Below are 25,689 nucleotides of genomic sequence, written 5' to 3'. Positions count from 1 at the left end.
CGCGGATTAGGCTCCGTGTGCTCGGCGCCGGGGGACGCGAAGGGAGCGGACAAGGGCAGGTTCCGGGCGGAGCGGAGCTGCATTGGGCAGCGCCGCGCGGGGTTGTGGGAGAAGAGGCCGTTCCTCTGCTTTCTCCTCCCACCGCCCGTCCTCCGGCCAAGATGTCTGACATGGAGGATGATTTCATGTGCGATGATGAAGAGGACTACGATCTGGTAAGGCGCAATGGGCCCGCGGTGCGGTCGAGGGTTCTCGCGGGAGCGATGCCGCTGTCGGCTGGGGCCGGCGTCGGCGCCATGCGTCCCTCGCCGCTACAGGAGCAGCAGCCCCGGCGGGTGCTGCCCCGTGGGAGAGCGATGAAAGGATGAGTTTCCCTTCTGCGGAGGAGGGATGGTGGTGGTGGGCAGCGGCTGTAAGAGGACGGTGCTGGTTTCGGAGAAGGCACCGCCAGACACTTTGCCACTTCTCCGCGGAAAAGCAGACCAGCTCCGGCCCCGGGAAGTTAGCTAGGCCCCGGGCAGGCCCCCTCGGGCCGAGCGAGCGCAGCTCCCGTTTGTTTTCCCTTGGTGTCCGAGTGAACTCACTGCTTCCCCTTGCACCTTCTGCCTCTGACCGAAGTGCTGGGCACTAAGTAAATTCTCAAAGTTGCCTGCTGTCCTCCCCACCCACGGCGGCGAGAGGTCCCTAGAGGTGGATGTCATTCGTGCGCTGGCATGAGCGTCAAACTCAGGGAAGAATGGGGGCAAGAGAAAAGGGAGTGAGGAGAAACGGCCACACAGCCGATTTCTGATGCAACATGCCCGGAGTGTACTCTTTTTCAAAGTTCTTGTTTCTTTATCTTTCTGAGCTTTTATGCTTTTTTTTTTTTTAATGTCAAGGTTTGGTGGTTTTGTTGTTGTATGTAGAACAAAAACCTGTTATCAAGATGTAACTAAGCTTTTATAGTTAAAAAACCTTGCTGCTTGCAGTAATCAACAGACCAACTTCGGGGAAAATTTGGAGCCTGTTTGTGATGAGTCTTCTTTAAACTCTTACACCTCAGATATTTGCAATAAGTAAAACCATCTTGAGTAAGCCAGATATCTGAAATGAAAACATGTTTTTAAAAAGATAGGTATGCTTGAGGCTCGACAGTCTGTATTTCATTCATTTCAGCTAAATCAGTTTCACTGAAAAACCAGACACTTGCTTCTGGAACATTTCCTTTTTTTAACAAATTGTTAATTATTTAATAATTGTTGTTGGTTAAAAAAATCACTTAAAATACTTGTCCAGTTTTATTTGTAATAGTTTCTGAGCAGTCTTTGTTATGAGCTGTTCAGAATGTCTGGATTACATTGGATGTACAAGAAAAGCATCTGTGTTTGGGTTTGAGTTTCTAAAATTCATGTAAGAGTGCTTATTTGACACGTGTTGTCATCTTAACCCTATAAGCAGCTTGTGTCAGTATTCCAAGAACTGTTAGTATTCTCCCGAAGTCCATGAATGAATTCACAAACTTCTAGAAACAAGGTTTCTGAATGAAATGCAGAGACTCTTAAAAATATTTTGTTTGTCCAGTTGGTTCCCAAATACGTTTCCATTACCTTTCATTACCACTGAAATTCCCGTCCTGATTTAAAATGTGGTGTTTTTCCTATGTATAGCAATCAAAGGAATACTAAACAGCAGATGTTGATGTGTTGACTATCCGTAACACTGAGAACTGGATGTGTAGAGAAAGCACTGGAAATACATGTGTCAATCTTTAAATGCAGCTGTCTACGTAGAAATTTGAGTAAGAATACAGCTCGAAGCTTATGATGTTAGTTTTCACCAAGAATGGTGGTCTAAGGCTTTCTCCTGTGTGGTTGTTTTTGTTTGTTCTTGCATATGGAGGAGTTTGTTTGGGTTGTTAGGTTGTGATTTGGGTTATTATAAGTACCTTATTTCTCATTGGAAAACCTTTTTGAAATGTCTTGCTTGCGACAAATTTGAGTTCCTGACTGTAGTTACTTTTCCTGTAGTGTTTTCCTAGCCATTAATTACCACTAGCCCAGACTTTTCCAACATTTAAAAAGAATGCTTGTAATAATTAGGAACAAGTTATTGTTTTCTTTTCAGTCCATAATATCCGTTTAAACAATCAAATAATACTTAAGAGGCACCCTTAAATAAACTAGATTTTAAAATTTTTGAGTTTATGCAAAAAACCCCAAACCACAGAACATAAGAATAAAAATATTCCAGCTACACTAGTCTCAGAATTCTTGGACTGAAAAACCGTGACTGAATGTTGTTTTCAGATATGCTCAACAATGTAATTGCAGCGTTCCACAAAGCTGTTTTGGAAAATACTGAAGGGCCCTGAAAAAAGGGCCTGATTTCTTCATGTTGATATGAATCTAGTTAAGAGCAGACTATGAAAGGATGCATGATTCCGAAGTTCAGTGTAAAGGCTGCTGAAGAAGAGTTTGAAGCAAACTGAGCACAAGGCACAATACTGAGAGATAGGTACAAAAAGTTAAAAAGCACATGCAAGTGTTGGTGCTTTTTTTTCCTTTCTAAAGGAATAGGAATGGTGGTAATTACAGAAGCAGTTGATGAAGGGGGAAATTGCTGTTTTGTCAAAAATACAGTACGGTGAAACAATACTCAGCTCTCCTAGGATAGCTACTAGCATAAAAATAGTGAAAAGAAGGTTCTCAAAAGTGTTTTCATCACATCAGCTTTTACTAGAAGTGATCATGGCTGTCACTTTTTAATGTGTTCTTGACCTGCTGATTTATGTAGGACCAGTCAGTTAAATTTTCTTAAGTATGCAAATATTTTGCACTTCAGCTGAAATGTGAACAGATAGTCTGAAGGCCCAGCTCTTTCCCAGCTTCATCCTAGCTTTTTGTATAATTAATTACTACACTGTTAAACAATTGAAGACTACTCGCTTTACAGATCGTAGATTAGTGCTTCTGCTTACTTTTTCATTGGGTTAAAAATCAAGGTTTTGGACATAAATGACTTCAGTGGTTCCTGTAGAAGATAACTTTATCTGTTGGATGTCTTGATACCAGGAAAAGATTCCATTTATGTTCCTGGGTGGATGGATCTAGATTCACGATTTGCTAGTAATGTATAGTGACAACCTTGATTATAACATCGATTATTCCACTTTATGCTTCCGTGAGCAGACTAATGTTTACTGGTCATTATGAAAACCACTCAAATGTAATTTCTAGTTTGTTGCTGTTAGGTGCCTTATAAGTTTTCTGTCCAGGTTCTTTTTACTAGTTTGAACTTGAGGGTGGAGATGGAGAAAGAAGGGAGGAGCACTCTAAATTCCATTTTTGTTTTTAGTCTCAGGCAAAAAGCTGTAATTGGAATTGATTTTGAGTTTTCAAACTCAGCATTTCTTCAGAAAATGATTCTTCCAAGTACAATGACAACACATTGACAGCTTTTTGTTAATAGATCTACCTGATTGTTTTGTTTTGTTTTAAATAACTAAGTAATTTGTCTGTGGTGTTCTTAATGAGACATTGTGTTCTAAAATTCAATTTCAAAGTTAATCTAGGGAAAGGATAGACAAATCTGCCTGATGAGCTACTTGCATTTTTATGTTATGGAGTTGTATTACTTCAGCAACTTCATTAGAAGAGCTGTGTACAATTGCAATGTACAGCCAGCAGTTTGCACCCTGGTGAGATGTCAGCAGGTTCATGAGAATTGACATCACTTACATATGCGGGGAGCATGCTTTCAGATGATTGAGATTTACCTTTTCAGGCTGTGCTAATATTTAGGAAATAGTCTTTTTAAATTTCAAGCTGTCAGGATGGCAGCTTATAGATTTCAATTGGTTCACTCTCTTGTTCCAGCAGTGAGAAATAAACTCCATTTCAAAAGGAATTTCTGTATGTTAACCAAATTTGATCTTGCCGGTAGACAAGGAAATTTTCCTACCTCATGTTGATGCAGTCTTAATAGAAACAGGTGAAATTTCATGCTGGTACCTCTTCCCAAATCTTTGTTTCAGTATTGCTGTAATCTTACAAAAAAAACCCATACACAATGCAAATAAGAAAGTGATAATGCTGCTAAAGCAAGAACAGAACTAGGGAAATACCAAATTGAGCACACTCACATTACTCATTTCTGTTTCTTTGTTTTGTTTAATTGCACAAATATGTGTCTTCAAATCTGAGAGCTTCATAGAGGACACAGAATATGCTATTCTCTGAGTTGATTACTAGTTAACATTTTATATGGATTAAATGTGTCTTGATAGTCATAGAATCATAGAATCATAGAATCAACCAGGTTGGAAGAGACCTCCAAGATCATCGAGTCCAACCTATCACCCAGCCCTAGCCAGTCAACTAGACCATGGCACTGAGTGCCTCATCCAGTCTTTTCTTGAAGACCCCCAGGGACGGTGCCTCCACCACCTCCCTGGGCAGCCCATTCCAATGGGAAATCACTCTCTCTGTGAAGAACTTCTTCCTAACATCCAGCCTATACCTACCCTGGCACAATTTGAGACTGTGTCCCCTTGTTCTATTGCTGGTTACCTGGGAGAAGAGGCCAACCCCCACCTGGCTACAATGTCCCTTCAGGTAGTTGTAGACAGTAATAAGATCACCCCTGAGCCTCCTCTTCTCCAGGCTAAACAGGCCCAGTTCCCTCAACCTCTCCTCATAGGATTTGTGTTCCAGGCCCCTCACCAGCTTCGTTGCCCTTCTCTGGACATGTTCCAGTACCTCTGTGTGTTCTCTTCAGACTCATCTTTAAGCACAGAATTAATATATTTAGAACTTATTTCTCTAACTGTCATAATATCTTGGAAGTATTTAGGCAAAAAGCATGAGAATAATCAGTAATTTTTTCCCATCTGAACATAAACAGTGTTCTGGGTTTTGTTTGTCTGGGTGTTGGGTGTGTGTTTGTTTGGGGATGTGTGTAATTTTTTTCTTTTGAGAGAGTCATTAAGCACTCTCTTCAAAATAGGTCTTAGGATATGATGGGCAGTTGGTTCTCACACAGAAGTAAATCAGTTATGCTAAAACTGGACTTCTAGAAAGGATCCAGAGAACTATAGGAGACCTGCCTGATAGAGGCAGACAGATTAGGCACTTTTTTCAATACTTTCTATGTGTTCTATTATCTTCCCCTCCCACCGCCAGTCTCCTGTCTTATTTCTGTACATCTTCCAACTTCTGCTTAAAACCCGTAAAACTAAAGTCTTTCCATGGAGCTGTACTGACCCCGTTGCAAATTGCTGGCTTCACGAAGTTCTTATTCCTGATGTCAACCTCACTGTGAGCCAAGAGGCACTAAATGACTTTGCAGAGTTAGCCGACGGGAGCAGGAGAGCAAAGAGACCTGAGCAGGGAAAAGAAAACCAAGACTCACAATTCATGATTGAGAGATTGAGGGCTTCTTACACAAGTCACACTCTTGCTTTTTACTCTCACGGTTTGTCTCTGTTCTCTTCCTCTTTAGTCTTTTGCATTCCAGTCTGATTGCTTTCTTTATATTCATCTGCTTGGATACCAGTAGCAAATGCACATAGAAACTTGCTTTTTTTTGTCCTGGTGCCTGGAGGCCAGTAGTTCAGGAAGAGAAATGCAAAGAGAAGTTGTACTTACCACTGGCATGCTGTTCAGTTGGTTACTTTTGGGCCCAGTGCATATGAGCTGTGTAAGAATAGTGAAATGTTGAAGAAATGTAGCTGGTAACCTGATATATTGTTGTATTGAGAAATTTGGGATATGAGTGGGGTTTTTTGTCTGTTAATGGGTTGTTTGTTTTTCTGGGCATTTTTATATTGTGTTTTTAAAAACAACCAACCTTGCATCACTGCCACTCTTGCAAAATAGCAGGTTTTTGCTCCAAACCCTAGAGTAGGAAGGCCTTCTAAATGCCATGGTTATGAAACAAAGTTAGCTGAAGTAAAATCAAATTTGTACCAGGCTTATTCTCAGAAGTAATTGTGCTGCATTTAAAAAAACAGAATAGTTCAAATCAGCCCAATGGTTGAAATCCAGTAAAGTTACCAGCAATTGAAAATTGTCAGTAATAAGTATTGTTAACAATGTCCTTGAAGGGTTAATTCCTACAGAAATGGAGCTCTTCATATTGTGTCTTTGTCTGGAAAGTGATCCCTGGTATAGCTGCTTTCCCTGTTTTGGATTTTATTAAAGAGGTTAGAAAAGTACAAGTTTGGTTTCTGTACAGCTACTGGGTGATGTACAAAGAAACAAAAATTTAGATTGTTACTCCACTTCTGCTATAGAGGTTAGGGGAGGGCTCCAGGCAAAAGAGGAGGCAACAGTGGTTTTCAAAAAATATTTGATCTTTAGTTTTGTAAATGTTTACCAGGTTCATGTGCCACTCTAATCTGCTAGAATACCACAAATCTAGCCTGAAATGTCACTGATACAGTGTTTTGGTCTCCAAATTAAGGTACTGTGTTCTGTCATTGAGGAGAGGTGCTGGGTTTCAAGAGCTCTATTACAGGCTCCTGCTACATCTGGTTTTCTTACTCTTCCTAGTCACTTGATTCTCTGCCATAGCTCACCGGCCTCAGGACTGCATCTGTGTTAGGGTTGACAGGCCTGTTCTCCCAAACCAGGCAGAATCAGCCATCATCAGGTACTCATAGAGTATAAGATGTTAAATCACTGCAGTGATGCTCAGGATGCTCGGACCAGAAATGAACAGGGAGAGTTGCAGTGCTTGTTTGCCTGAGAAGCTACATCTATGCCCTAAAAGGGATGATATGAGATGACTGGGGTGAATTGTCTTCTGTATGTGTTCATTTCAGAAGCTGAGGCTTAATGTTTTAAGGCTGTTTACTAGATGAAATGAAATTAGTGAAAACTTAATACATAATATAATAAATAATTGTTACTAATTAACTTCTATTAAAATAATTTGAAATAACTATGTTCCAGGCAGAGTAAGCTATATCAGAGATTTTTATCTCCATTATAGTTGAGCTGTTACAGCAATTTTTTCTTCCCCCCCCCAAAAAGTGATATGATGGGATTAGATTGTTCATAACTGACAACATTTAGAACAAGAACACAGTAGACCAATGCTTAAATAGTGTCCTAACTTCCTATAAACCACATTTTAAAAAAGCTGTATAAGGGCTTTCTAATTTCATGGGTAATAACAAAAAAACCTCAGTTGTTTGTTTTGATTCTCACAGGAAGGGAGAACTAAAAAGCTTTCAAAGATCAGTTCTAAATTCATGGACTTCTGTTGTTTTCATTTATACCCATATTAGTGTTGGTGTCCATTTAAAAAATAGTCACCAAGAGCTTACTAAAAATTGTGTAGGCCTTCTATTTTTTTTAACTGGAACTGAAAGTATATCACACAGGTGCTTTTATATCTTGAGGCTATGGCTAAAGGTATTATTCAATATTAAATCTAGATGGTATGCATTAGAGAGTTAAGTAGAAATGCTTTTTGTAAACCTGGTATTCAGACTAATTTTTGTTCACTTCTATTTTGGTTGTGCGTTGTTTGAGGCAATAAACTACACCTAAAAGGGTTGGGAGTAGAGGTAGGAAGCAGGGGTTTTAAAAATGAGGGTGAGGAAAGTTTAAGCATTTGTTATCTGAATTTATTATTAAAAGAGATTTTCTGTTTTCAGTACTGAGAAGGAAAGGTATTGTTTTCTTGGCTTGAAGTTTGAGAATACAACTTAATACTTCTCCTCTTCTGCTTTTAGCAAAAGCCAGAACGTTCTCACGTTTGTAGCATACTGCTCTAAGCCATCCCTGCATCAAAGGAAGAGTGAAGAGTGCTGGTCTTCTGAATTAATCAGCACTGGCGTAGTTAGCATTGATGCTTAAGTTAAGATGCAGTATCTACATGGCTGACCTTTTTTTTCTTTTCCCTCATTTTGATTGCCTACAGTGAGCCCATATCAACATCCTAAAGTTGAAGTGAGACAAACAGGCATCAAGTAAAACAAAAATAAAGCTATTGAAACATAAAACACTACCTGTGATGCATTTAAAAGTGTTTCCATTAGAAAAACATGATCTCTAGTCTTAACTCTTATTGCTTATTATTTTGAATGGGATATTTATTTTATGAGGAAAAAATAGCTGAAAAGCAGGCTTCCTGCATGACTCAACAGTCCAAATCACTACCAGAGCTAGGATGAAAATTGAGATGTTTTTGGCTTTAGGCTAACCAAGCAGATTGCTTCCTAAGAGGAATTAATTTAGTTTGCTCTCCTTTTACCTTTACAAATAGGTACTTCTGCCAAAAATATTCCCCAATGTTGAAGTTCAATATAAACAAGACATCAGCTGATTGCATGTGTCTCAAATGCTGTGTTTAAGCTTTTGCAGCCTGCAGCATCATAAGTTGCCTGATACACTTAGGGCAGTTGACATTGTGCATGTGTTCTGTTGTCTATTGGAGCAGTAGGGTAAAGAATTTATCAAAAAAAGCTAACCAGTGAAATAAGACTCTTGTTTCCTTGGGTTTTTTTGCAGTTTTCAGTGTTAAGTTTTATGGTTCTTGAGGACTTCAGAAAACAGGTGTATGGAATTCAGTAGGCTTTTAAGCCTATTCATTCTTACTAAATACTATTGCAAACGCATCATGTACATCTATGAGCAACATGCTTGCATGTAACATGCAGAAACACTAAAGGATGAATATCTCAAGGACCACATTTAATAAAATTTGGGATAATTGTGAGCTTCCATAATTATTTTTTCCATTAGAATGCCAGAAGACTTAAACCATGAAAGATTTACGTGAACTGTAGGGAAGAGAGAGTTAATTTGAAACTCTTTTGCCACATCTCTTTTTTTATTCCTTCCTGTGGTTTCAAAGGATCCCATTAATATTATCAATATGAATGAACAAAAGAATAAGTGTGCCTGATGAAGTACAGTAATGAAATTCTAGCTTAACGAAGAGCACCTGACTATGCATTCTTTGTATTAATACATGGGGAAGTTACTTGAGAACAGCAGTTTTGAGATTTAAATAGATTCAATTCATCTCCTAATAGCTAAGCGCCCTTGAGAGAAGTTGGCATGAAAATGCTGAGGTGTGAAATACTTTTGCCTCGTGTAAATTATTATTTAAATAAATAAACAGCCCCAAATTATTTGAGTTTTGTTAGTCTTTGATTCAAACTCACAACATTGTCCTTCAGTAAAAAATAAAATGTTTAACTTTTCTGATCAAAGAAAGCCTCAGAATAATTTCTTTGAAGAATTTGCTTCTACCAACTACTACTTAATTTTTAATTTGTTTGGCACTTCCATAAACGATGGGTAATTATTTGATTAAATTATTGTGCCTGTGCCCCACCCTGCTGTCTCTGGCAGTATTTTAGCATTTTCTCAGTCATCTACCGCTTCTGTGCTGAGAAGCAGCTGGTGTTATCATCATTACTCTTTTTTTTTCCATTTCCTCAGACAAGTATGAATCGTTACAACATAAAAAGGCAGATTAGAGAGAGATTCATGGAAGCATTTTATCTTTCATTGCTGAATCATTACTTGTATGGCAGCTCAGTCAGAGTCTTTTCTGTGGATAGCAAAGGTCATATAATTGAGCACCTTGTAGAAGACAAGGCCAGCATGTTCTTTTCTCCATACAGAAATGACATTATGTTATTAGACAGCTGTCCTTTAACACCAAAATGGGCAGAATTTTAATAATGCAATCTGTTCTTGTCATAAAGGCTAAGTTGGTAGGGCTGAGTTCATTAGTCCAAAAAGAAATCTGTTGACAGACAAGTGCTGGTAGGTGGTGAGGCTGGCTTACTAACAGGAGGGAGATGAAATCATCCTAAGAGGCCATACCTATTATGTACTCTAAAATGGAAGATTTTTTGTTGATGTACAAACATTTTGTTTCACTCTGAGCAGTAAGTCTTACAATATCTTACCAATTTCCAGCACAATATTGAATGTTTGAACTTTTTGTTTTGTTTCCTTTCCCCTTAAAATGTAGGAATATTCTGAGGACAGCAATTCTGAACCAAATGTGGATCTGGAAAATCAGTACTACAATTCGAAAGCTTTGAAGGAAGATGATCCCAAAGCAGCATTAAGCAGTTTCCAGAAGGTTTTCTGTCTTTACATTACATCTCTTATATTTCTATTACTTCACATGTTAAAATGCTTGTTTACCATTGGAGTTATGTGTTGGAATTTTAAGAGCAGGGTTTATGTTTTAACTTAGTATTGTGCTGTTATTGGATGACTTAGACTCTTGGCTGACTGCCTTTCAATATCTTTCTTAGGAAGCATAAACAGGATGTGGAATATGCCTATTTTACTCCAGGATTGAATTTTTAATCTTTAGGATTTACTAAGTTAATTGCATGCGTCTAATTGTGTTTTTGTGAGCCAGTAGTGTGCTCAGGTAGCCAAGAAGACCAAGAGCATCCTGGCCTGCATCGGGAATAGTGTGGCCAGTGGTAATGCCTCTGTACTTGGCACTGGTGAGGCTGCACCTTGAATACTTTGTTCAGTTTTGGGGCCCTCGCTACAAGAAGGACATCAAGGTGTTGGAGCATGTCCAGAGCAGGGCAACAAAACCATTGAAGGGTCTAGAGAACAAGACTTAGGAGGAGCAGCTGAGGGAACTGGGAGTGTTTAATCCGGAGAAGATGAGGCTGAAGGGAGACTTCATTGCTCTTCACAACTACCTGAAAGGAGCTTGTAGGAGGGGAGGTGTGTCTCTTGTCCTATCACCTGTTAAAAGGGAGAAGTGGAAATGGCCTGAGATTGTGCTAGGGGAGGTTTAGATTGGATTAGGAAAGAAATATTTCCTGCAAGAGAATAATAATATCAGAGAAGAAAGAACAGTAGAGAGTGAAGCATTACTTAGTGAGGAAAAAAGTCAGAGAAAAAAGATGTGTATGGGGTACGTACATTTTAAATAAGATGCAAATCAGTTTCAGTTTGAATAAAGCTTTTATAAATATTTTTTAAATTCTTCTATTTCAGGTTTTGGAGCTTGAAGGTGAAAAAGGAGAATGGGGATTCAAAGCCCTGAAACAGATGATTAAAATAAACTTTAAATTGGTAGGAATTTCGTCTGTCTCTTTAGAGTAAATGGCATAAATATATATTTGACCCAGAGGTCTTAAGTTGTTGATTTATGGCTGTGACAACTAAACCTGCTAGAACCTGTCTTTTGCAGCCCTTAATGGCAAATACAGACATGGCAGGGAAATTATGTGGTAGTTGCAAGTCAAAGGCAAAATGGATGCAAAATATCTGCTGTACTCAGCTGATACTGTTTACAAGTTTGAGGCTCAGTCCTTGCTATCCTGAGGTACCATACCATTGAAACCAGCAATGTTTCTGTATGTGTGTACTAACGGTGGAAAATGTATATGCTATATATGCAACCATTCCCAACAGTTGTATAGCCAACTTCTGGGTGTTTTTTGTTGTTGTTGTTGTTGAGATAAATATATGTCTGTTCCATGCAGTCTTGCTGAAGTTATTTTTGATTCTGCTGCTTCTGAATGAAGTGATGATGTAAAAGTTCCTAATAGCAATCACTACTGCATAGTCCTTCTGTTACGCTTTCTTTTCTGTATGTGTATTTGCAAGATGTAACTGGGGTTCTAATCATTAACACAAAAATGGTGTTGTAATTTTGGTTTTCTTTTAGACTAACTTTCCTGAAATGATGAACAGATATAAACAGCTATTGACCTACATACGGAGTGCAGTTACAAGGAATTACTCTGAAAAATCCATCAATTCTATTCTTGATTATATCTCTACTTCCAAGCAGGTTAGATCATCAGTTCTTTCACCTTCATGGCCTTACTTATTTGCATTTTTTAACTGTAGACCTTTTTGTACATGGTGGTCTGTTGGTTTTGGAGGTTTGTCAAATGTTAAAATACATTTAATGGATTCTGTCAACAGATAACTTTTCATAAATTTGTCTTTTTTTGGCAATATTTCCATGGGATGTCTATGCTAGTGAGCACAATGAAGACCTTTCTGGTTTTTAGCTCGCTGTGTCTTCTCAAATAGAATTTGTAATTAATAAAATTTCTTTTTTTTTTTTTTTTTTTTAAATTTGGGGGGTGCAGGGAACCTTTGAAAAACTGCAGCAAAATGCAGAGTAAAAAGTTACCCTAACTGGCTATCTGGAGGTAGCATCTGCATATGGAGGATGACTAGTCTTTAGTGACGACTCCTCTGTTGTTATCACGATTCCTGTCCTGCCACTCATAGGAAATTGAAGTTTAATAGTTGAATGGTAGTTTACTCTCAAGATCTGAAGAGTTTTCTTAGGCTGAACCTTGTTGGCAGTAATCAGTGTGTTTGATCTACATGCAGCTGGAGTCAGACCTGGAGGGACAGTCTGGAAATCTTAATATGTAGGCACAGATCTGTCATTTCCAAAATAACAATGGCCATAAACAATACTAATGTGTTCTCTGCAGAACCTTCGTTAAAGGGCACACTTGACACTTTCGTTTCCATTTTGAATGTTCTATTTTTGGGTTTTATGCAAAGAAAAAAGTTTGATGTGCTTAAGGCAGTGTTGCTAGTATAGAAATGAGAAGGAATCTTTTCCTTTGACTGTTTTTTTCCTCTTTGTAGGTTGTATTTCCTTTTTGATATGTAAATTATTTTTGTTTTTCTTCTTTAAAGTAGGAGCATTGTGGCCTGTGTTTGCCTTTTGTTACACAACATAAGAATTTTATTACTTGGTTATATAAGATGGGCTTGTATAACGTAGCTTTCGTTTTTCACTGGCATGATAGATGGTTGCAAATCTCAGAATGTGAATGCTTTTCAAATTTTACCTGTTTTGTATAATAAAAGTAAGTGTACTTAGTTTTGTTACTTAAGAAGGTCTTTATGATTTAAAAGCAGACAGTAATAGATACCTTTCTTATTTTGAAGTTCAAGCATGCACTTTTAGTTTGTTCAGATTGACTTTATTAACAGGTACAAATTTGCTGTTTACAATTATAGAATTCTGATTTTTTATGTCAGATGGATTTGCTTCAGGAATTCTATGAAACAACACTCGAAGCTCTGAAAGATGCTAAGAATGATAGATTGTGGTTTAAGACAAACACAAAGGTAAAATATATGACTTACTGTATGTTTGTGACACCTTCAGCTAACTCTTATGAATAGTAATTGTGAAATCTCAGTAGACCTTAGCACTTCAACTTCTTTCTCATTACAGCTTGGCAAATTATATTTAGAACGAGAGGAATATGGAAAGTTACAAAAGATTCTGCGTCAGCTGCATCAGTCATGCCAGGTACCTTTATATTCTAAGTCACTGTAGCTTAGTAAACAACAGGGATTGTTTTGGGTTTTCTTTTTACATCTGTTGTTGGCTGCCTGAGCTTTAGTGCAGGGGGAAGAAAAGCTGTGGCTGCTGTAATTTATCTGTTTGATAACTTGGAACAGAAAATAAGAGTGTTTTATTTTTTGCTTAAAGACGATTTTTAAAACATTGTTCACAACTTCCAATTAAGTTCAGTCAGATGCAAGGATGGGAAGCACATTTAAACAATCTGTAATGCATAGGCATTTATTTCAAGGTGTAGTGAAAACTCTGAGTGAGCTTCACTCAAAACTGAAAGTACAGTTCTTAACTTTTTCACCTGGAGGAGGGGAGAATTAGCTGTGTAGCCTGCTGTGCTTGTTTGTGTCTCCTTTTATTCCTCCAACATGGAAAGTGGGTTACAAGTATCAGGGAAATGGTTTTGTTAGTGGCAGCAGAAGATCTGTGTGTATTATTTATGTAAATGCATGTGTGTTAGTCATCTAAGTTCTTTGAGTGTTATGGTTTGTGTTAATAGTTATTTTAAAACTAAAATTTTAGAAATAGCCTTATTTGTGGCAGGAAATTACTGAGAGTATTTGATAATCAGTTTATTACTAGTATAAAACTGAAATCGCTGTTCTCTTGAAATTTCACAGTATTTATTACTTAATCTATCCTAGACTGATGATGGGGAAGATGATCTAAAGAAAGGTACTCAACTATTGGAAATTTATGCTTTGGAAATTCAGATGTACACAGCACAGAAAAATAACAAAAAACTTAAAGCACTATATGAACAGTCATTGCACATCAAGTCAGCCATTCCTCATCCACTGATCATGGGAGTCATCAGAGGCAAGTAAAGCTCAAATTTATCATTTAACTTCCATTGCATAGAGTAGTTCCATGAAAATCTGATAGTTAAGGGTTTTTTCCAATTTCAACTGTAAAGAAAGAGGATCCTGTAGATTCAGAGGCAGATAAACTGCATGCAAATAAAGGACTATAAATGCAATAGCTATGGTCTCATCACTTAATGTTTGCCTCATGTAGGACTTAAAGTATTGCTGTTCCGGTGCCTAAGCACTGGTCAGAAGGGAAGGACAGTTGGCTGCATGTAATGTAGGAGAGAAGCAATAGAAGAACAAGAGAAAAACTTTAACTGTTTGGCAGTGTGGTAGGCAACAAAGAATAAATGTAAAGGCATTTGCAAGGGTAAAAACAAAGGCTCAGCAGGACTGCTACTCACTTCAGTAAAATTCATCAGGAACTGAAAGGCTTTAAGATGTGTTTGTAAATATTATTTATTATCCATAATGATGAATTACATTAGAAATGTGCCATGTGGCTTGAAAAAACTTTCTCCAGAGTAGCGTTGTGCCTTTCTTACCTCTTCCTCTAGTGTAGGCACTTGTATAGATAATCTGGCAGCAGTGGGTACTTCACAAATAGAAGAAGCTACAGAGCTTCTCAATTCTTCTGTGTGGTTTTCCTCATCAGGTGGAAAAAATTCCATCAATACAGGAAGTCCATTGCCTCTGAAATGGAAATTTCATTTTTTACAGTATTTTAACATAGGGTTGAAATAATTATTGGCTGTGAGGATTAATGTTCTTATTATGAGTTACAATGTGGTTGGGTTTTGTTTTTTTCTTTGGAATGGGTTTATTCAAATCATAATGAAAGATATAAAAGCCCTAATGACTTGGGGGGGGGGGTTGGTTAGTTGTTTTTTTGTTGTTGTGTTGTTTTTTTTTTCTGGTGATTTCAGAGAATGAATAGACTCTTGAAATTACTTCAATAATCTATTTAGAAATAGCGTGGAACTTCTGAGTACAATTGTTGTAGTCAGCAACAAGCACACAGTGTTCTTTTTCTCTTCATGTGTGTTTTCTTTTCAGAATGTGGAGGCAAAATGCACTTAAGAGAAGGAGAGTTTGAAAAGGCACATACTGATTTTTTTGAAGCATTCAAGAATTATGATGAATCAGGGAGCCCCAGAAGAACCACTTGCTTAAAATACTTGGTCTTAGCAAACATGCTCATGAAATCTGGAATAAATCCATTTGACTCTCAGGAGGTTTGTTTGTTGTTGTGTGTTTGTTTGGTTGTTGTTTTTTTTTATTTATTTATTCCTTGTTTCCCCCCTTGCTGAATTGATATGCAAATTACCCAAAAGACAAAAATGGAAATGAAAAAAATACAAAACTAAACATGCATATTGTGCTTTCTCTTCTGTGTAGGCTAAACCATACAAAAATGATCCAGAGATTCTAGCAATGACGAATTTAGTAAGGTAAGAAAATACAAAGATGTAGCATCCAAACCAGAAATGGAATATTTTTAGAAATGGCTTTTCTCTGCACAGGCACCATAGTTATTTTACAAGTACTGGGCAAATACTTGTAGACTTATATTTTCTTAAGAAACTTTAATCTGCTGTGAAATTCCAAAGTATTTATGCTATACCAGGGTATAGAAACCTGCTGTTATCTTTTGCTGTGGTGAGTTTCTTACACAATGGCAAACCCCTCGTTTCGTACCTTAAGTAAATCTGTCCTACCTTGTACTGCAATTGGTCTTCAGGGTTCAGCTGATTATACACCAGAAACTGAGATGACTGACATACCAGAGCCAGTAGAATAATTGGATATGTTGGGATTACTAAAGGACTTTCATAATTCAGGAATACAAAACTGAACTCAAAGGTTCTCTCCTCTATCCTTCAAAAATAAGTGAAAATCAAAAGGAGTCTTCATTACTTCCTTGAGGCAACTGTTTAGAAAATCCAGTGTGTTAAAATCATGAGTCAAAAGAAATTGAACCAAGACAGTTTTTATATACTGTGCTTTGAAGATAACCTATTCCATCCACTCTATCCTGCTTTTGCTTTATCAAGTGGAAAAAGAAAAACAATAGGGAAATTTGCTCCACCTTTTCGTTATGTAAGAAGTCATGCCTGCTCACATCTTGGAATACACAGCTAATCTCATGTTGGAACAAACTATGTTGTAATACTGCTGTACTGCTATACCGTTGTACGCACACAAATGGTTCCTGACAGTGAGGAAGCTCATCCATTATTGACATGATAATGAATAAATTATTTGGTGGTTTATTAAGGATCTATTTAGTAATTCTCCTTTAGACATGTCTTTTCTACGTCTCTGTCATAGTTTCATGTGAATTTTGAGACAGAAGGAACTCCAGGTGGCCTTACCCAATCTGATTTTATTTGTAGTCCTGATTTATGTAGTTTATCCTTACAGTTGAATATAACTGTTTCTTTCATAATGCAATTAAAAAATCAATTTCAAAGATTACAATTTTGGTTTTAATTATTCTTATATATTGCATTGGAAAGTTGAGAGGTTTTTATATGACAAAAAATGCCTTTGGAATAAAGAATAAAATAACTGAAATTCCTTTTAACTAGGAAGTAAAATTTTCTGATTTCTTGTAGTACAGCACATTTCACTCATATAACTCCATCTGTAAATTCAAGCTCCACCTTAAATTTAATATATTTTTTTCCCAATTTGCTTGATAATAAAGTTGTTTTTTTTTTACAAGTTTAAAACCAATTTGAAAATGTACACAGACTATGGAGAAAAAAACAGATACTGTTTTTAAACTGTTTGAAGTTAGTATTAAATAAGAAGTTGTGGTCATGTATTTCAGGTAAATACTGACAGCCTGTAACTTCATACAGCTAAATTACTCTTGTAAATTTGACCAGTTGGTTCTGACTACAGGTAACTGTTCCTGTAAGAAAAAAAGACAGATTTGAGTTGTAAACCCATGGTATTTCAGAGAAAATGTCTTGTTTCAGAAGTTAGAACTTTTTATCTTTAAATGATGCTGTGGTGCCACTATTGAATAACAAGTGTCCGAGTCTATGTCCCTTGTGTAACCCTTCCTCAGATAACAAGATTTACTAGTTAAATGATATATATACAAGAAAAAGCTATAAAGAACCTAAATATTAGGTAATACTATGCCAGAATTATTGATGCTGACTTGTAGAAGTCAGGATGTCTTCCAATATTTTTAGAAATCAGTTTAAGATGGACATTCTAGAGACAGCAGCAGCTCTCCACACTCTTTTTAACTCTTCTTGCTTCATGTTGCCAAAATTCAAGTAATGATACTTTACAAAACTGCCTATTTTTAAGGTGTGGGCCTCTTTAAAGTATAAGTTCTGAAAGTACCAAAGTTTTTAAGCTAAAACATGCCTGTAAATGAATGAAGTGTCCATGCTAAACTTCTGTAAATGCTGTTAAAGTTGAAATAGGGGAAAGGTAATTTCTGTCGTATCTCACTGTGAAATACTTTTTCCTGACAAAGGTTCTTAACATAATTATTTGCCAGCAAGACTTCAGACAGGGGGGGTTTAGAAGTTGTAGAATACAGTCTTATGATTCTGATGAACTTAGAAAAATAATCATTGAATCTCATCTTCTCTGAAGTGCCTATCAGAATAATGACATCACTGAATTTGAGAAGATTCTGAAAACAAATCACAGCAACATCATGGATGATCCCTTCATAAGGGAGCACATTGAAGGTATTTTTGCAGGATATATTAGTCTTTTTTTGTTTCACTGCTTGCTAAGCTGCCTTTGTTGTTTGGTTGCTTGGTGTTGGGATTTTTTTTGTTGTTTGTTTGTTTCCATGGTCTGTCTTCCTTCCTGGCAGAATGAGAGCTCTTAATTACTTGTGGATAATCTCTTTTCTCATTCTAAGTTCTTTAGAAGTTGGTCAAGGTCAACATGCATCCAGACATGTAGTAGAACTGCAAAGTATGGCAAGAATGATGGAGAAAGTTCTAGCAAGAGTGGATGTTCTAAAATAACCTCTATGGTGGCATATGTAGGCAGCATACTAAAGGTTGCATTAATAAATACATAGTAATAAAATATATAACAAAATAAGTAATTCTAATGTATATGTTGAAAACAATGTTTGGATTTATAGTACCTATACTTAGTAGAACAGGGGAACAAAAAAACACATGCCCTTCCATTCCATTTACATGACAGAATAAAGTTGCCCCCTGCAATTGCCCTGTATCTTGAGAATTTACAAGTCCCTTCACTTGAATATAGCATCCAGTTTTTCAAATAATGACTGTTTTCATCAAGAGTAGGCCTTACTGTGCCATTGCAAGGTAATTTAGCTGGATAGCTATATGAAAGGAAAGAGTTAAATCCAGAGACCTGGTTTTCTGGCACTTCTTGTTTGTAAAAGAGAACATGGCAAAAAGCAGGGGAAACTAAATATAACACCGCTACCTCGGTTACACGTTGACTACTGGTAAGCTTCAAAGTCTTGTAGGGAGACTCTGCAATTAAAGATGGATGCTTAGGGAATAAAGTATGACAGAATTGGAAAGCAAGAGAAGGAGGACAGTTGAATAAAAGGATTGAAGAGAACTGGAGTGTCACCTCTTTGATCGTAGTAGTCTGCTAGTAATATCCAGGAAAAATGAAGACATTGTCATCATTTTCACTACCGTTACAGAATGTGTGTTGGTGGTTAGAATGTTTATATACTTCTCATTGTTTTAATGTCCTTAGTTTTATTGAGATATGTAATCAGAGCATCAGTATTATTTTTAATTATATAAGCAGTCCTTGTGTAACTAGTTAGGTAAAACTGGATCTTACTCTTTTTCCCGTTACTTTGTAATTTTAATTTCATCCAAGTTTAATAATGTAAAAACTTCTAAAACAGTGGCTGCACTGTCTTATCTTTGTGCAGACTGTTTTATACTACTTCTTCAGTTCTTTAGCATAGTTACACCATTAGGCCTTGATCTTTTAACTTAAAATGTGAATATTCCCCAGGAATATAAATGCATGTAAGTTTCAGAGCCTTATGATGATTTTTTTTTCCCCATTTTTTTAACTTGAGAAGCATTCTAGCCATAAATTAGAGGGGCAGACATACCTATATGATTTCTCCAGTTAGTTTCAGTGCACTGCTCCATGTTTAAACACTTTTCGACTCTGTCTGTCCACATTCAGAGTTGCTTGGATCCCTGGAAAAAAGAAAACCTCTTTGTTTTGCTGCACTTTCCCACCTCACTGAATTAGCACCTTAAAAGATGATGGTATTAGGATGTTTTTCCATACGGACATGTATTGCATCTTTACTTCAGTACTAGTGGGTTTGTACTGTTTGTTTTTTCTTCTCTTACAGAGCTATTGCGAAACATCAGAACACAAGTGCTTATAAAATTAATTAAGCCTTACACAAGGATACATATTCCTTTTATTTCTAAGGTATGTGTTGGTAGAGCCTCGCATTTGCTTGAACAAATGATTCATTGTAAATAAAAGCGCTTAAATAAATACTTTGCTTCTAGAAATAGAACATCTAAAACATAATCTAAACCATAAATAGTACTAAGGCACTGCTGGCAACTTTGCAGTGCAAAAGTACAAATTTCAAGTGTCATCCTAATGTTTTTTACAATGCCTACATACTTCTAAAACTGTGTAGGATATATTTCTACTTGGTGTAGAAAAGCACTTTTCTGAAAAGAAAAACTGAAATTTATGCCATTCAGAATGTAAGTTTTATGAAAATAAAAATCCAAACTTAATTTCTCTTTGTTCAAAAGATATCTTCATGTGTTTGTGTTACATGGGTAATAAACCAACTATTATACTAGCATCACTGATTTCATTAGCTAATCTGGCAGGATAAATTCAAAACCTAGTGATACTAGTTAACTTAAATCACACTCACAGGAGATTAAAATTTCTTGCAAAAATACACAGCATTCCAAGATACACTGTGAAGCATTAGAGATGCCTGGGTTTTTTTAATGCTTAAATTCTCTTTACAGCTGTGTATGCTTTTATTTCTTTCTAAGCTAGCCGTAACATTTATAGAAACTGCTTGTACCAGAATATATAATTATCCCTGTAAATGGTTTTGAGTGTACTCATTCTTTCCTGATAATTTTGTCTCCTTTTATTTCCTGAGGGTTTTTGTGTTTGTAGGGGTTTGGGAGGGGTGGGGCTTTTTTTTTGTTTGTTTTTGTTTTGTTTCTGTTTGATTGGGGTTTGTTTTGTGGTGGTGATTTGTTGTTTTTTCAATAAGTCAGTAAAGGAACTAATTTCTGGAGCTTCCAAAAATTTGCTTTAGCCTATTCAGGCATTTCTAGGAGGTATTACAGATCTCTTGATCCACTGGCCACATATACTTCAAATGGAGTTCTTTTGCTGGATAGATTGCTATTGAATTGATGCATTTCAATAATAAGAAACAGAAATTAAACCAGATTCTATGTATGAAAATAAAGATTGGAAGGATTTGATGTTGCAAAAGAGAGTAGCAGCATAATGAGTTGTATTTTTCTTTCAGGAGTTAAACATAGATGTAGCTGATGTGGAAAGCTTGCTTGTGCAGTGCATATTGGATAAGTACGTTCTTTATTCTTGATTACTGATCTTTGATTACTTCAAAATAATCAAAATGTACAACAGCAATAAAGGCCGTCTTTTTGTGCATTGTGACAATAATGGTTGATTTTGGAACCCAAATGTAATAATGCTGACTTGGTTTGGACTGCTTGGCTTACGAGCAATAAAGTCTATTTGTAAGCTAGAAGCCAAGAAAATTACAGAAAGATTGAGAGGCATGTTTGTACTTTAGAATTATGTAATTAATTACTTGAATTACTATGAAATTATTAAAATTATTATTCTTTCTAATTGCTGCTTAAAGCCATGCATATTTGCAAGTACATATTCAAATCCACAAATCAGTTGTCTGCTCTTGACTAGAAAAACTGAAATGCAATTTGTAAAATGTTTCTCTGGAGGGTAGATTATTACATCTACGAGGGAAATATAATCTATATGGATTTATGTTTTCATGTCTTTTTACATAAATCTCAAATTTTCATGATTCCTTGACTATGAAAATGTGTTTGCCTCCTATTGCTTGACTTTATGTGGGGGTCATAGCTAGGCAGATCAAATCCTTTTGCACAGTGGATTAGTGCATTTGATTTCCACTCATGATGACGACTAAATAGGCATCACTATGCAAGACAATATATTTATAAAATTGCTGAATTATACAATGGGCTTTGTCTGTCTGGTATAAGACAACTTTTAATTTTACATCCAATTTATTGTTAGCTTGTATTTCCCTCTGCTTTAGTGATTTATCATTATTTATTTACTTCCAGCACTATACATGGCCGAATTGATCAAGTCAACCAGCTCCTAGAACTGGATCATCAGAAGAGAGGCGGTGCACGGTATACTGCATTAGATAAATGGACCAACCAACTAAATTCTCTCAACCAAGCTGTAGTCAGCAAGCTGGCCTAACAGAAAACAAGCTTTTACAACCGTACTTAAGGCAACAGTGCAGTGATGTAAACCTTAAAAGAACTGGGAATGGCAAAACTGCTGTCGGTTGGTGTGCCCTGAAATTATTGGAGTTATGGCAGAAGTGCTTTTTTGATCAGCTGGTTTGTGTTTTGCTGCTGCATTTATCCCAAGAAAAAACAAAACCAAAACAGCTTTAATCTCCAGAAGAAAACCAAAATGCCATGGGATTTATGCTGTATTGACATCTTGCCCTAAACATACAACATCCTAGTAAATTGTGGAAGGGCAATTAATGACCAGAGAGAAGATTTTTGTCATGATTTTAAATACACTGACACGTTACTGTTGGTTAAATTTAAACATGTTTTACCTGCAGAAATTCTCTCACAGAAATAACCTGCAATAACTTGAAATGCATACCCTTTTGAACACTTCCTTTTCTCATGTATAAATTGAAATGTTTGCTGCATTTTGCAAAATGTCAGTTCTCCAAAAATGTGTCCGTATATTTCTGTACCTGCAGCGTAGTAAAGGTTTAGAAGAAACCCCATAATTATAGTGGCATACTGTCACTTAGGTTTCAAGCAGCAAAATAAACAGTGCAGTTCAGAAATTGTACAGTTTGTTTCTTGATGTGCTTTCATTATACTCGATTTTTATTTCATCCTCACATCACTTATGAAGGACAATCTGGAGATTTTAAGTCTAGACCTTGGTATGCGTGCTGCTGATTTTTCTTTCTTTTTTTCCCCCCTTGATTTAGTTAAATACTAAAGAGTTTAAAAGCTGACATTTAGCATTAGATATTTTGCAGGATACCAAGCTTTCTCATCTAGTTGACGTTGGTGAGTATTTGGCATTTCTCAGGAACATGCTCATTTTTTATTTTGGTACTTTAGGAACACAGGTTTGCTAAGCAGTACCCTGGCAATAGAAATGCAGACCCTGCTTATTACTCTTTGACTAATCCAGAGCCTCTGTGTTCTTTCTGAATGAATTCAATGTATATTAAAGAACACTGTGTATAGAGTAAGGACCAAGTATAGTGAACTCAGTGGTAATGGAATCTGATCTGAAATGTTTGATTGTATTGCAGTCCCTTCAGAGGCGCTACTCAAGTCCTGAAGTCCTACCTGTACAGTAGGCACATGCCTTTTATGTTGTAACATTTTGGGGTCATCAGATCCATTTAAAATGTAGAGCTGCAGTGTTGACCACAACTTTTCTTTCTGTAGCAGCTTGTCTGGAACTGACAAAAAATCTCTTGCAGATCTCAGAAACATGGAAGAAGTGTTACAGGGTCACTTCTTACATAACTGCAAGTACTTCTTTTTAAAGCTGGGAGTATGCTATAATGGTGCACAAAGCAGTGCCACACACACTCATTGTTACAGCAGAAGGAAAAATATGTATCTAGAGCAACTAACCATCAAAATAACAAAAGAGCTTAATGAGTTAGATGTCTATCACATACGTGCAAGACAGCATGCTAAACTCAATGTTCGAGGAGAAGATTTAAATTGGTATTTGTGTAATTAAATGGAACAAAAGTAACTTTCATCTGCAGCATAGCTATGTCTCAGAAAATTATTTTTCTCAAATTAAGTGATTTTTTTTTCCCCCTAAGTTTACACTCTAAACAGTTTAAATAAGACTTAATGTGTTGCATGGAAGCACGATGCTGCATCTCGAGTAAGCAGATCTCTTTCACTGATACATATTTTTACCAATAGTGGTTTCTAAAATAATTGCAAAATATGGATATAAATTGAACTTAATTTTTAACAAAAGGTGAAGTGTTTTCCTTCCTAAAATCTGCAGATAACATTTACTAAAGCACATTGTTCCTATTTTGTTTCCTTGCAGAGATGTGACAGGTAACGTAGTTTTCACTTAGAGAATTCCACTAGTATCTGATGATGTGAAGTTGAACTTTTAAAAACTGCATGGTAATTGAGACCCTTCTCTCCAGTTCCAGAGACTTTAATCTGGATAGCCAGTCTTGCAAGATGGTTCTTTACATTGGAACTCTTGACATCTTTCATCCTTTCTCAGCTATTTCCTACCACCCTTGCTATGTGCAGGAACTACTCTCTTCTAAGGGAGGGCAAAAAAAGAACTGTGTGTAAACTTAGTAGCACTTAACAAAAAGAGTCTTGTTGACTTTGTCTGTTGTAACTGATGTAACCTTTACCATTCCAGCTATGCCTTCTCCAGATGCATGCTTGGGCCTTTGAAGAAGGAAATGGGAATAGTGCAGTAAATGTTGTCATATTTATTCAGTTCCCTTGTTTTATCTTTTTGTTGTGACAGATTAACTGTAGTAGTCCAACTAGTGATGGACTATTGGTTTGAACAGTGAGGGCTAGCAGTGTGGTTTTAGACCAAAAAAAGTGTAAATCTACCTCTAATAAATTATTATATTTTGGCAGACTTGAGTTCTCACTCATGCACACAGTGCCTTGGCATCTGTGCTGTAGGCACGTAACAAAGATTTATATAATCCCTAAGGGATTCTACCCCTTTTCTGAGTTCTCATAATTTGTAAACTGGAAGGTGAAGATTTTCTGTGGGGAAATAGAGAGGAGCTTTGTTGTCATACAACTACAGCAAAATTGCTAATAGTTGCTGTAGCCCACTTAGTCCCTGGTCGATCTGGCTGTGATGTCATTTCTGCTGCCTCAGGAAGAGTGAACAAGCAGTTGAAGGAAGCAGGTGAATGATTTGTTAGTTTATTTTTTCCTAAGTAGTGCAACTGCGCTGCATTTTAAGAGGTGCTAAGAAGCCTCACTGCGTTCTTTAATCCCAGTTCCAATCATTAAGTTTCTGCCATTGTCATTAATTGTCAGAGCCACATTTTCCACAACTTTTTGGGTATTTTTGATTTATCTTCTGTTACTGCTGGTATAAGACGGACAAACTGGCAACTTAGCTAGCACCAGTAACACTGTTTGCAAGAAAAACCACCCCACGTTTTAATGGCTGTTGTAATCTTATGTGAGGTTACAATAGAAATTAAGCTGTGTATATATAAACACCTTTTGCAAGTTGCTAGCAGCTTATGAATTAAAACTGAACGTCAAGCAGATGAAATCCAGGAGGATGTGGGTGCTGCATGCATTTTAGATTTTTTTTATTATTCTTTAGCAAACGTACTTTGGAGGAATGAAACTTTAAATAAACTTAGAAATACATTGAATAAAATAAATAAAACTGGCAAAAGATCAGGCAGCTGAAATGTACCTGGTAGGATAACAAAGATGGTAGTCTGTAAATAAACACTGATTTTTGTAATTACACAGAAGTCAGCTGTGAAACATTATGGATGTACTTTAAGATTGTATTTTCAAATTTACTTTTTGAGATAGTGAATTAATTTACTTGAGCAGGAACTGTATATATGAAGAGTAAAATGACATCACTCTCAGCAGCAGCCCTTGCTTTCTCAAAAGTATAGCAGTTACTTAAGTAAATCTCCATATGTTAATATTGACTTGCAAAATTTAGTTGCTGCTTTACTATTTTCCAAGTGCAAGAACGAGGGTAGAGAACTAGGTAAATGCTACGTAAGTCATAGTTAAGTGTTAAGACACTGACAGAAAGGATTATCTGCTGCCTTAAACATCTGTAAAACTGTGGAAAGGTAGATTCAAAACTGCATCTGCGTTAGAATAATTGCATGTTTAGCACTAAATTTTAGGTGTAGTAACTGTAAGCATTACAGTAAGAATAAGAGCTTAATCCCCTTCTGGCCATATTACAAAGAGCTACAAGGCAGGATCTGTCCTGGTTGGCTCTGCTGCCTCTTTGCAGGTGGTCTCAGTGGAAGTGCTGGGTTCACTCCGGCTGCCATCAGGTAGTAATTTCATGGTGCCATCAGAATCGTGACTCTGGATTGATGGACTAGTTCCCAGCTCACCTTCCAACTTTGGTTGCATTGTGTTCCCTGTTGTGTTTGCCCTTTGGTGCCTATGCAGGGTGTTATGTGTCAGATCATCAGACACAAATGTTACTTGCCAAGATATAATGTGCTTTTTGT

At 36.8% G+C, this 25,689-nt stretch overlaps 1 protein-coding gene across 2 annotated transcripts; it reads left to right on the top strand.

Annotated features, from left to right (window-relative positions):
• Positions 1-58: 58 nt before the first annotated feature.
• On the top strand, positions 59-22,268 carry COPS2 (COP9 signalosome subunit 2). Of its 2 annotated transcripts, none has more exons than XM_064157671.1 (13): positions 59-215; positions 9,979-10,092; positions 10,980-11,057; positions 11,656-11,781; positions 12,984-13,094; positions 13,204-13,281; positions 13,974-14,148; positions 15,195-15,373; positions 15,537-15,589; positions 17,763-17,860; positions 19,498-19,580; positions 20,671-20,729; positions 21,503-22,268. In XM_064157671.1, exons 1-13 carry the CDS (start codon positions 162-164, stop codon positions 21,645-21,647), a joined length of 1,353 nt encoding a protein of 450 aa, XP_064013741.1. In that variant the 5' UTR covers positions 59-161; the 3' UTR covers positions 21,648-22,268. The 2 variants fall into 2 exon arrangements, with proteins under 2 accessions (XP_064013741.1, XP_064013743.1); XM_064157673.1 differs by having other exon boundaries at positions 60-215; positions 13,005-13,094.
• Positions 22,269-25,689: the final 3,421 nt, after the last annotated feature.

The sequence above is a fragment of the Pogoniulus pusillus genome, chromosome 17 (genome assembly GCF_015220805.1).
Source record: "Pogoniulus pusillus isolate bPogPus1 chromosome 17, bPogPus1.pri, whole genome shotgun sequence".
Lineage (NCBI taxonomy): Eukaryota > Metazoa > Chordata > Aves > Piciformes > Lybiidae > Pogoniulus > Pogoniulus pusillus.
The sequence above is the reverse complement of the archived record's forward strand: the minus strand, read 5'-3'. Positions and strand labels throughout refer to the sequence as shown.

What these genes read in the sequence shown, in the direction of transcription:
- COPS2 (XM_064157671.1), top strand. Translation starts at nt 162, where the DNA reads ATGTCTGACATGGAGGATGATTTCATGTGCGATGATGAAGAGGACTAC. An exon ending in GGTTTAAGACAAACACAAAG is followed by an intron (nt 13,095 to 13,203) that starts GTAAAATATATG and finishes TTCTCATTACAG; the next exon opens with CTTGGCAAATTATATTTAGA. An exon ending in GTGCAGTGCATATTGGATAA is followed by an intron (nt 20,730 to 21,502) that starts GTACGTTCTTTA and finishes ATTTACTTCCAG; the next exon opens with CACTATACATGGCCGAATTG.